General features: G+C 39.0%; 1 protein-coding gene across 3 annotated transcripts in view; it reads right to left on the bottom strand.

Annotated features, from left to right (window-relative positions):
- OSBPL10 (oxysterol binding protein like 10) overlaps positions 1 to 13,429 on the bottom strand; it is a 362,776-nt gene that overhangs the window by 252,729 nt on the left and 96,618 nt on the right. For all 3 annotated transcript variants that reach the window (XM_075827172.1, XM_075827173.1, XM_075827174.1), the window contains exon 2: positions 12,510 to 12,685. In XM_075827172.1, the coding sequence (XP_075683287.1) occupies positions 12,510 to 12,685 (176 nt within the window). The remainder of the gene's footprint in view (positions 1 to 12,509; positions 12,686 to 13,429) is intronic.

The raw sequence follows: 13,429 nt of genomic DNA, 5'->3' as shown, positions 1-13,429 counted from the left end.
TGCCCAAGTGGGCGTGTTTTTACTTTAGACCAAGTGGGCGTTGTACAGAGGAGTGTATGACGTTGACCAATCAGCGTCATGCAGTTCTCTCCATTCATTTAGACAGTGCATAGTGACACTGGGTTGTTCACAATGTACTGTCTTATACTGACATATTAACGTTACTGAAGTGTTTAGACAGGGACTAGACATTTCTTCCAGACAGGATGGGATGTCTATTCACAATCCCTGCACTTCTTTAACGTTTGTTTGGTACTTACAGCAGAGCAAGCGTAATCTCGCGAGATCTCACTGCAAATGGCAGGTTACAGCGAGATTACGCTTTGTTTGGTACTTACAGCAGAGCAAACGTTAACGAAGTGCAGGGATTGTGAATAGACAGCCCGTCCTGGCTAGAAGGAATGTATAGTCACTGTCGAAACACTTCAGTAACGTTAATATGTCCGTTAAAAAGACAGCACATAGTGAACAACGCAGTGTCACTATGCGCTGTCTAAATGAAGAGAAGTGCATGACGCTGATTAGACCAAGTTGGTGTTGTACAGAGGAGTGTATGACACTGACCAAAGTAAAAACACGCCCACTTGGGCATTAAGAAGCTAATTAGCACAAAAGCTAAAATCGCTCCTAATGTGGTGAAAATAGATTGTTTTTCTAAATAAAAAGCACTGCTGTCACCTACATTATAGCGACGATCTCCTTATGTAGGAGATAGGGCACTTATAATGTGGTGACAGAGTCTCTTTAAATGGAAATTTTGACCTTTTGTATTTTTGATTTAAATAAAATACGGAGTTGTTTATAATTAAACATTGATGGATAAAATTAATCTACATGTGACATGTCTTTTCTAAAATGCAATTTGTAGCTCCACAAATCACAGGCACTACTTCGTTCTTGCTAGGTGCTGTGATTAGTGTTCTGCTTGACAAAACGTAATTTCCAAATGTCATTTGCCCTGCATGGTATCATTTTTGTGATTTCATAACTGACTGTTATTGTCACAATATGCAGGAATGTTTAGCCAACCACAAACTAGAACATTAGGAGATTGCCCATTATTGAAGGCTGAGCATTTCATTTGACGCTTAATAATAACCACGAGCACATTGGTGGAAAGTTAGACAGGCCAAATAGATCCAAAATGTAGACTGCAGAAATTTTAATTTCTTGCTTCTCTTGATAACACTTTAATCTAGCTGTTAAAGCTGTGCGGAGGCGATTTGAGTAATTTAGATGAGACGTGTCATAAATTAGGATTTTGTTTGCTTTCTCCTGCATTATACCTGGTCAACTTTAATAACCATGAAACAATGTGTATTGGCCAGCAAATCCAGGAATATGGGTGGGCTAAACAAATCAAATCCTTTATCAATTTGTCACATATAATCTACAAATGTAATTACTTTAAGCTTTATTCTTTAATTAAAACCCACATATACGCTGAAAGCATCAATACTATTGGAAGAACTTTAAAGTAATATGCAGTAGTATGAATATTTTATATGTATAATTTTTCTCTACTCTATATAGTAAATCCCCAAAATAAAGAATATGGAATTTTTTCATATTATGCAATTCTTTGGGAATTTCAAAAATGCAAATTGTGCTTAAATACAGATTTTAATAACTACTTATTGGTTCATTCACATCAGGGACGTATCTATAGTGGGTGCAGCGGAAGCAGTCGCACCAGGGCCCTAGTGCCACATAGGAAGTCACTAGTATCATTAATAGTGAATTGTAGTTGGGGGGCCCGGTTATAGATTTTGCATTTATGCCCAGGAGCACCTTTGATTCACATCAACCTTGATGTTGGTTGAATACTTTTCTTTTGAAATCTGGGTTGTTTAAATTTTTTAAAAATGGCAGCAAATGTCGTACAATAAAAAAAAAAAAAAAAAAAAAGGACTACCTGATCTTTCCCCTAGTGATCCAGCGCTGATGCTCCAGCAGTCCTCCGTTTATTTACATGCGGGCAACGTGTGAGCGCAGCAGTCAATTAAAGGCCTCAGCGGTCTTGTGTTGTATCCCTAACATGAACGCTCAGCGATGAACATCATGATGCCAGGAAAAAGACACGCCACCGCTGAGCCCTCTAATTAGCTGCAGCGGTCACATACTGTTCGCATGTACACAAACATTTGAAGGACCGCCAGAGCATCAGCGCTGGATCGGTAGGACATTTGTATCAGTTTGTATAAACACGCAACAACCCGTATAACGCAACAACCGTAGTGGGTTTTGCGGTCCACAAAATCACTGATACATTGCGGTCCATTTCTTCGCAAAAAATCTTCCGTAGGGCATCCGTGTGTCATCAGAATTCATGGATTCACAGCAAAAATATTTGATTTGTCATTTTGTCAGTTCGTCAAGCCGCAAACAAAAACCGTAAAAAGACTTGTCCTGAGTTTTTGCAGCCTCCACACAGTTCTGTGAACATCACGATCATGTGCCTGGCTCCATAGAAATGAATGGGTCAGTGTGCTATACGCAAAATTGCGGATAGCACACGGACAAAAAACTACGGTCATGTGCATGAGGACTTACCCTTTTAAAGGGTTTTCCAATAATCAATATTTTTCACCTATTCACGTCCCATAAGAATGGAACGGTAGTGCACACACACCGATCAGATATTTTTCAGGTATCCGGTGGATTGGTGTTAATAATGATTATGGGAAAACCCCCTTAAGGACACGGCCTTTTTATTTTTTACTTCAGGGAGCAGCCTTATTTTTCAAATCTGACGTTGACTTTATGTGCTCATAATTCTAGAATGCATTTACTGATCCATACGATTCTGAGATTGTTGTTTTTTTTTGTAACACCTTGTACTTTACGTTATTGGTAAATTTTGGGCGATATGTGTGCATTTTCCTACATCTGAAATACTCTCCTTCTAAAAATGGTGCCACCAGAAGTTTTTAATAAATAAGGTTTACCATATGTCTTCTTTGTGTATGCATACATTGTTTAAAAATGTATTTTATTAATACCCTAGCCCCTCATCTCCTCCGGGTGTTCAATCATATTCACTCTACCGGGCACATTCCTCCGGAAAAGCTACGGGCCACGATTGTTACTTTACCTAAACCGGGCAAGCCAGCAGATAGGCCACAGGATTTTAGGCCCATTAGTTTTCTTAATACGGACTTAAAATTGTACTCTAAGATCCTGGCTTCTCGTTTGTCTAATATCTTACCGGACTTGGTCCACCAGGACGAAGTTGGGTTTATTAAAAATCGATTTTCAGTTGATGAAACTTGACGTTTTATTGATATCATGGACTGGGTGGAGCGCCGTCGTATGCCTCCTCTGCTCCTCTCATTGGATGCGGAGAAGGCATTCAACCGCGTACATTGGGGTTATCTGGATGCTGTACTGGTTAAATTTGGTATCATAGGAACAGCACAAGATATTATCATGGCGTTATATACTACAGCCTCGGCTACTGTACTAACTTCAGGGTATCAATCTACACCTTTTGCGATATCCAATGATACTTGCCAGTTTTGCCTCTTTCACCGTTAATTTTTACACTAATTATGGAACCCTTAGCAGAGGCCATTTGTTCGTCACCACATATCCAGGGAATTCGTGTAGGTAATACAATGCATAAAATAGGATTGTTTGCTGACAATGTGTTTATGGTGTTATCTGACCCGAATGATTCCTTTCCACAAGTTGTAACGGTGTTGAACCATTTTAGTTCTGTATCATATTATAAGCTCAATGTTAGTAAATCTGATTATGAATATGGGCTTACTACTGGAAACCGTACAAGCTTTACAAAATAAATATTCCTTCGCATTGTCCACCCAGGGCCTTTCTTATTTAGGTATTACATTGATGTGTCGCGTTTATATACCTTTAATTATCTCCCGTTACTTACCAAATTGGAAAGAAAACTTGACGACTATCTTAAATTTGAAGTTTCTTGGATTGGCCGCATTGCAGCTATAAAAATTTTAATTTTGCCAAAAATTTTATATATTTTCAGAAATCTCCCTATCCTATTACCTGTTTCTTATTTGACCAGACTACAAAGCTCACTGTCGAAGTATGTTTGGAAAAAAAATAGAGCTAGAGTTGCTCATCATATTTTATGCCTCCCTATTCAGAAAGGAGGGCTCGGTTTCCCTAATATTGTGGCATATTATCATGCTACCATTTTGGATCAACTTCGGCAGTGGCTGAACCCTCAACATTCCAAACATTGGGTGAATGTAGAACGTTACTCTGGACACTATAGTTCACTTGAAACTTATTTTTAGGCTTCTGTCCTTAAGTTCCAAACGCACCCCCCCCCCCCCTTATTGACTATTAAAGCTGCTTTGCTGTCTTGGAAATTGATTGTGGTCCAAAAAGTTCTCTTTCCACTGCGAGATATGTCTATGAAAACCCTTATGCATTTGATTCCTGATTTAGACCCCTCTAACTGGTAGAAACATGGTATTGAAAATCTGTCGGATATTGGGAGTGGCAGTTTTTTGTTACCCTTTGCAGAGATCACGAATAAATACTCTATACCACAAGTTGATTTTTGCAAATATCTGAAAATCTGACACTTTATGCTCACTATTGATATTGGTGATAATCCTCCTAAAACGCCTTATGAATTTTATTTTCATCATTATAGTAAAACTGCGAAAGGTGTTTCTAAGGCAGAGATTGTGCAGAATAAATCTATCTCGTGTCTCTCGCACTGGGAAAATGATTTATATCGTACCCCAGGCTCTGTGGATTGGGAATCCACTTTTCTTCTGGCACCCAAGTTATCCAGATCCACTCAGCACTTGGAAGCTACGAGGAAATTGTTATATAGTTGGTATTTTACACGTTATCGTTTGTCTTTGATATATCCAAACTCGTCCAATATCTGCTGGAGATGTTGTATTTCCGTGGGAACTCTTCGCCATGTTTTTTGGGAGTGCTCGCTCATTAGATTGTTTTGGAATAAAATAGACAAACTCCTGACTACTGTTTTACAGCATCCGTTCATCTGCAGTCCAGAATTGGCTTTACTTAATGTGGGTGTTGCTGATTTTCAATCTCATGATAGAACGATCGTATTTCCTGTTCTAAACTCTGCCAAAATTCTAATAGCTAGGTATTGGAAGAAAACTGCCACTCCTACTGCATCTGATGTAATCCAATATGTTAATAACAATTGCATTATGGAAAGAACGGTTTCTATTGTACAAGGGTATTGATTCTCTCAAAACTTAACTTGGGACAATTGGCAGTCTTCTAAATATTGTATGGATGCTCTTCATACTTGACCATCCCTGCTATTATTATTTTTATTTATCTTATCTCATTTACAATTGGTGAGCTTCTGTTTTTGTTGGGTTTTTTTCTGTGTCTTTTTATTTCTATATTATACATCAGCACTTCCTTATTCTTTTTTGTATACACATTTTTGTATCATTGGAATCTATATTTTGACTTATTTTTGTATACTTGATGATGTGTCTTGATGTGGAACCTTGTCTGGCAAATGTTGGTTCTTGATGCATATTTTACATTCCTTTTTTGAGAGATTCATGTTGGATCTTATGGTTCACTATGCTAATGTGTATTTTGAATTTTGTCAATAAAAAATGTTGTTTTTTAAAAAAAAAAAATTATATACATACACATACATATATATATATATATATATATATATATATATATATATATTTTATTTTTTTAAGGCTCAAAAGTATTACTACCAGTTGTTCAAATTTCCAACAATTTTTTTTTTAGGCACAACTTCAGTTCTGAAGTAAATTTGAGGGGCCTACTGTATATATTAGAACACCCCATAAATAACACAATTTTAAGAACTGTACCCTCAATGTATTCAAAACAGCATTTAGGAAGTTTGTTAACTCTTTAGGTGCTTCACAGGAATGAAAGCAAAGTGGAGGCAAAATGTACAAATGTAATTTTTTTGCAAATATTCAATTTTATTTAATGTATTTCTGTAACAGCAGGTGTTAGCAGAGAAACACAACTCAATATTTATTATACAGATTCTGCAGTTTTTAGAAATATTCCATATGTGGCACTAGAGTACTACATGACACAAACACAGCCCTCAGAAACAAAGAAGCGCCTTTTGGCTTTTGAGGTCATCTTTTTATTAGGATGTTTTCTAGTCACCTAGATAGTTTTTGATAAAATGTCATAACACATATATAAAGAGTATGGCACAAATCGTTCATATCCTTCAATCCCAAAGGGTCCTAGTGCCTCTGTCCATATAATCCAGGTGGCTTCACATGGATATAATCTTGTATGTTTATCTCTGCAATTCATAGGAGCAAAGACCCTTTGCAAACCCATAAATGAGAGAGATTTTGGATCGCCACAATGTACATTCTTCACATGATTAATTATTTTTGGGCATCCCTTTCCTGTATTAAATTAATAAAGATGTTCTCTAAATTGATTGAACAGTGGCCATTATCGTATTCCCAATGTAGGAGAAATTGCATAGACAAAAAAAAAAATAGCATAGACTATGAAATCAGATCAGCTGGTAATTATTCTGATCTAGTATGTTGAATTGCACCTATTCTTATGATTTTGCATTTGCGCATAAATTTACAGAAGGAGCAATGGCCGAAATTATGATTTCCAAACAGGGTTTTGTCATGAAACCAATTTAATTTTTGATCTTCCCTATATCTCCCCCTAACCAATGCATCTAGTTTGTTTTTACAAGAACACAACGCAACAATAGGTAGTCTTGATGCTTTATCATTCAGCTCTTCATCAGCTTCAACAATGTGCCAACAATAACTTATTTCTATCTTGCATGACACCACGTAATTAATGCCTTCGATATCACACTTTCATCATAGTCTCTAGATCCTAGTCGATCCATAAGTTCACATGATTGTTCTAAAAAGTTATTATAGTCACTATTTATCAGCATTAAGTGTATAAATTGCCCAAAGGGAAAGATTGTGTCAGATGTGGTGGGTGATTAGTTCATAATGTAGCATTAGTGGTTGTAGGTTACCTAAAAGCACTAGTGGCCAAGTGTGGCATTTCAGTTTAAGTTTGGACATCTAATAGTGACTAGTGGTTTTAGGAAACCTACGGCCACTAATGCCTTGCTACATTATAACGAAGGAGCACCTTGAGGATTTTGGGGACTCCATTTTATTATGTTTGTTTTTCAGGCACCACTAAAGGTTTGATTTCACTGTATAGTTAGATAGAAATCTAATTGTGCTCCCACAATATAAAGAAATTTAATTATAAGGTTCACTGAAATGACAACTGAGTAAAAAGATATCTTTAATAGTAACTAGTTTAAAAACAGGGGTAACACACCACTGTGACATAAGCCCCACCGTGAAAATAAAAAATGTATTAAACAAAAAAACACTGAGTTATTATGATACCTATATCTCTGTGTTTAAACGATATTTGTAGGAATCAGCATATACCCAGGGCACAACAGTAGTACAAGCCCTAATTGAAGCATAGGTGTCCGACAAAATCGGATCTCCTAACGCTGGGTGTAACACAATATAATTGTCCCCAATGCACACATTCCATAGACATTAAACGACCCTACGCGTTTCAGATACTCATCCTCAGGGGTCCGTATCTTGGTAACTCTGGCCTCATCACCAGCGATATTAGTATTCAACAGCGGATATTCCGCTGTGCGTCACGGGAAGATGCACGTATCGATGTCAACGGCATCGATACGTGCATCTTCCCGTGACGCACAGCGGAATATCCGCTGTTGAATACTAATATAGCTGGTGATGAGGCCAGAGTTACCAAGATACGGACCCCTGAGGATGAGTATCTGAAACGCGTAGGGTCGTTTAATGTCTATGGAATGTGTGCATTGGGGACAATTATATTGTGTTACACCCAGCGTTAGGAGATCCGATTTTGTCGGACACCTATGCTTCAATTAGGGCTTGTACTACTGTTGTGCCCTGGGTATATGCTGATTCCTACAAATATCGTTTAAACACAGAGATATAGGTATCATAATAACTCAGTGTTTTTTTGTTTAATACATTTTTTATTTTCACGGTGGGGCTTATGTCACAGTGGTGTGTTACCCCTGTTTTTAAACTAGTTACTATTAAAGATATCTTTTTACTCAGTTGTCATTTCAGTGAACCACTAAAGGTTTGCCTTGAGGTACCAAAAGGAACACTCCACCAAAAGACCCATTTTGAAATGTTCACCCCTCAAAGAATTTATCTAAAGGTGCAGTGAGAATTTTTAACAGACAGGTGTTTTTTTAGAATTAAGCTGTAAATATGGCAAAAAAATATTCTCTCATAATATGTAGTTTTAGTTAATTTTTTCAGTTTCACAAGGACAATAGGAAGAAAACTGGTGATCATAAACTGCGGTTTAGGCACAAAGAGGGCTCAGAAGAGAAGGAAGAAATAAAAAATATTCAGAGAGTGAATAAAACAAAATGGATAGATAGATAATAAATAGAGATAGATATTGTCAAGGAGCCCGCAGAGGAAGGTGACTATCACAAAGCCAACAGAGGATGGGAAGGACCCTTCCTTTGGTGTGGGGCTAAATTGAGGAGGGGAGTCAAAAGGATTGCTAAGTTTTCAATCTTTAACCTCCGTAGGGAGATGGGAACTTAGCCACTAAAATCCCCAGGTTGCTACCCCCAGTAGCCTCCATTGGTAACAGCTGACATAAACAAACGAGGTATCAAGAACAGCAGACTAGATGAAGGATCCCTACTAGCGAAGTTTAGGGAAGACTGCAGATGGTCATTCATGGTTAGTTAAGCCAGAGGTCAGGGCTGATGGTCATCACGGTATTCAGGCAAATAGGTCAGAGCAGGAGGAAGTCAGGACAAGGTTAGGTTCAAGCAGGATCAGCAACAGATAATCCAACAGAAATTACAGCAGAGATTGAGCTAGCAAGCTAGACTACAGAAACGATAGATTAGTCCATGAGCAGAGGGGGGGGGGTACCTTTTCTACCCAAGAAACGTGGGTGGATTTGACGCACAGTGGCAATTTTAGGGAGGAAGGGTCAGCACATGCACTATAAAAAAAAAGTGGACCAGGAGGAGAGTGGTGGCTGAATCCGTGCACTGGGTAGCCCGGAGGAACTGCAAGGAGTCGGCCTGTGGAGTGGAAACACTGAGGACCAGTTAGGTACGTGGGAAGAGGAGGCGACGGCGGAGGACATGGCCATGATAGATATGTACTGTCCATACCACTTTCGGTTCCCGCGGCTTCTCACCACTCAGATTTGTCTGTTGGGCATCATTAATTAGGTAATACCGGGATACGAAGAGAAGATTTTCTTTCATTTTGCATTGTTCTGTGCCGGTAAAGGTCCTTATTATGTCTTGGAAGGTGACAGAATTTCAGAATATTGTACACTGGCTTCAGATTATTAAAAATATGGGCCCTTATATCAAAATTGTACATTAGTAGGAGATACCCTTACAAGTTTGGGAAAATTTGGTCAAGATGGTTAGGCACATCTGAAACTGCAAAATAACTCCCCTCTTGGTTACTGCTGAGGTATGGGTTTTGGTCGAGTCAAGAAGCACACATGGTTGTCTAATGTGTGAATGTGATGGTTTACTGACTCTGTGGCGGTTGGTTACGCCTATTCACGGCCGTGCACATGGCTACGGTCGTGTGCATGAGGCCTTAGGTAAAGCCAGACAGCAAAAAGGTACAATTAAGGAGGCATACAGACCAGAACTATGGGGGGGGGGGCAACTCCCATAGTTCTGCTCTGTATGTGCTCTTAATTGTACCTTTTTGCTGTCTGTTTTTTTATATTACTTTGCTTTGGATGGTTCCTATCCATATTCATCGTATTACTTATGTACCAGACTTTGCATGCACTACTTGCACTTTACTATACAGGCTGAGGGACCTGACCTATGTGTGGATCCTTTTTCTATGGGTAATGTTACTGTCAATGTACTTTTAATGATTTTGTCTTTCAATAAAATGTTGTCGATTTTTCGCTAATAATGGTTCATGTGTGATTTCTTATATAGGTGTTCAGCTTTTAGACTGTGTTTTATCTCTCCCCAGTGCTGGATTCACAGCTACACTGCTTATTAATGCTGTGTAATCTCCTTCATGATGCTTCTGTGTGTATGTGTATTAGATCGAGATAGCATAGCAGGATCCCATGGCAGAAATAAAAGCAGCTAGTCTCTTTCCTCTCTGGAGCTTAGCTCAGGGAAAACTGATAATTAGACCTAGAGCCTGCAAAGGGGGAAAACTGCTAATAAATGCCATATACATGTCATATAATAGCCAGTTATAGTTTTAGTCCTTATGTACACATATATGAAAGCTTAATTCTGAAAAGTCACCTGAAATGTTTAAGATACTAGTAAAACATCTTAAAAAAGAAGGGGGAAAAACAAATCAACTGATTTGCAATAGCGGACTCCTGAAAAAGTTAAGTTTTACACAAATTAATATTTTTAGCATTTTGTTTCGTAATGGATATAATTGATGATTAAAATAACTGATTCATAATAACAAACAGCAATAGCTAAATGCTATAGTTAAAATGCATTAAGATACAGAGAACATATGTGATTTTACTCTACCAAGAATCATTACAAAATGTAAGCTCTCTGCACAGAGAAAAGTGAATTTCCTTGCAAAACAGAGTAGAAGCTTTACTTCGGATCCTTAATAACTTCCAATCAGTCACTGTGACAGTAGGATCTCTTCCAGAAGTTAATGGAGAGGAGAGAGAGAATCAATACAGATATTTATGCCATGAACATATGACAGCCTGGACTATGCCAGGCAAAATTACATCTCCCTGGGGTACCAGAAGATACAATAGGTTGCATATCAGTACCTAACCGTGGTGGCATCCTGTAAGTGGAGACACAAAATCTATCATTTATATAGCTGAGGGATAAAAAGGTCCAGGCAGTAAAAACAGGCCAATGTCCAGAGCAGCAAAACAAACATAGAACTATAGAAATGTACAACTAACAGAAAGCAGTTTAGTGTATTATAAAATATTTGGAGGTACAAGTAATATTACTTCATATATCTTTTTACACCAGTGGCAGAAAAAAACAACATCAATTAAGGAACCAATTGCTGTTCGTAGCTATTAAAATGTACAATATTCCTTTAAAAATCTTAGCAACACATTGGTCGGTTTATAATATCCACAGTTCTCAAAGTCACCGCACTAACTTCCCGGTCTATAAAGATGTAATCGTACAGGCTTTTCCTAGCCACTAGTGACCAAAAACTGCAGAGTCCAGCCTGTAACAGAGGTACGTACGAACTATGCCCAGTTCAGCTGACTTATTGATGTTCTGTGGTTCATTTCACATTTCAGTTTCCTATATTTAGTAATTAAATGCTGAAATATCCAATCCATAGAATCCATGTTGTATTGTACCAGTGCTGCAGAGTCCAGTCCTTGATGACTGAATAGTTAAATTTCCATGAACAGCAAACACTGCAGTACCCATTGCCAGTTGGCCAGTGACTTGCAGAAGCTGTATTCTTTTCTTTACTCATAGGAAGTTAAATGGGGTTTTCCAGCTTCTGACAACTGATGACCTATCCACCGGATAGCTCATCTGTACATCATCTGTGATGGTCAGACACCCGGGCCCCGCACAGATCAGCTGCACCGGTGCCTCCGTGCACTGGACGTACAAGCCGGAAGCAGTTGGCTCCGACCACGGAATAGCGGCCGAGCAGCTCTGCTCCTCTTCAAATAAAAAGGAGTAGACCTGCAGTTCTGCAGCACGGCTGCTATGCTATGTACGGGGCAAACTACTTCCGGGCTCTGTACATAGTATTATGTGCCACAACATCCGGTGCCCGCAGGCCACCGAAATGGCTTATCGGTGCGGGGTTCTGGTGCCGGACCCGCACAGATGACAAACTCATGACCTATCTTGTCATCAGTTGTCAGAAATTGGACAACCCCTTTAAGAGCAACCTTTCTGTCCAGGTAACTACAGTGAGTTTCCGTTCCTTCACTGATATTGGTGGACGCCAAGATCAGCGCAAATGAGAAAACAGGGTTCGTGTTAGATGACAATAGATTAATTTGCAGTTACAGGTCAAGGGCCCACAGATTATCAAAGAAGTGAATAGATTATGAGACCACCCAGTTGGGTTATATGTGGTACAGATGGCCGCTTCTCACCTCTAGGTACCTCCCCTGCCCCACTCACAACTTTTATACAAAGAGTAATGATGTTAATCTTGTAAATTACAATATAAAACTTATTTGGAGATTACGGACGTAGTTTTATCACACAAGATATTAGTGTTCTGGAATGTAATAAAATGTATAAAACAAAGTAAATATTGGAAAATGCACTATACGGACATACAATAAAATACAAAATATATGAGACTTCATCTCAGTTTCGTGATCTAGCCTGTTTCTTATTCATTAATACAGTTGCACAATTCCTAAGAGTTGAAATAGTCAAGAATGTTACAGTATGGCATATTTCAAGATCTTACCTCTGAGTTTATACACTTCCCCACTGGCTGAATATACAACTATCATATAGGGGGCCTCATCGCTCAGTGAAATCACAGACCCAGCAAGAGACAAAAATCCTCGAGGCTTCTGGGTTTTGCTTGCCTCTGTGACGAAATATTGCAGAATTCCAGAGTCAAAGTCCAAAATAAAGTATCTGTAAAATCAGAACATGAGAAAAAGAATTATTGTATCAAAACTATTGAATGAATAATGCTGAAGCATGTGAAAGGATACCAGTTTATCACAAAATACCAACGCATACATACAACATAGTTGCCAACATTTGACATTTTTTTCCAAGGACACGTAGGGTGTGGCATCTTTGGTGGATGTGTCTTATGGAGCTTGGCTTATCTGATGTGGCATGGCTTTCCAGAATTCCTGCACACAAACAAAAATTTCTGCACTAGTTTGGCTGACCTGACAACTATTTTGGTAGCTAGTATCTCTCTCTGGTTTTACGGTTGTATACAGTCAGGTGATATCTCACTTTATCACCAGGGCTAGACGAGATGTGCTGACCACTACTGGTAGTGTAAAAACCAGCGTAGATAGTGCCAAACTCCGTGCCCCTTACAGACAGTGCTCCACACTGCCCCCAGTAGGTAGTGCCACGCACTGCTCCCTGTAGAAAATGCCACATGGCCCCCCCCTGTAGATATTGCCACACACTGCTCCCTGTAGATATTGCTACGCACTGCTTCCTGTAGAGGCACATATCTTTTTTAGATGCCACAGTGCCCTTTGTAGATAATACCACAGTACCCTCTTGATGCCACACAGTAGATGCTATGCTTTGGGCAGGGGGTTCCTCTGCTGGAGGATCCCCTGACATCACTGTCCGTAGCCAGTAATCAGGGGATCCTCCTGGACCGGAATGTGATGTCAGGGGCTTCCC

This window comes from Rhinoderma darwinii, chromosome 5 (genome assembly GCF_050947455.1).
Source record: "Rhinoderma darwinii isolate aRhiDar2 chromosome 5, aRhiDar2.hap1, whole genome shotgun sequence".
NCBI classification, from domain to species: Eukaryota; Metazoa; Chordata; class Amphibia; order Anura; family Rhinodermatidae; genus Rhinoderma; species Rhinoderma darwinii.
The sequence above is the reverse complement of the archived record's forward strand: the minus strand, read 5'-3'. Positions and strand labels throughout refer to the sequence as shown.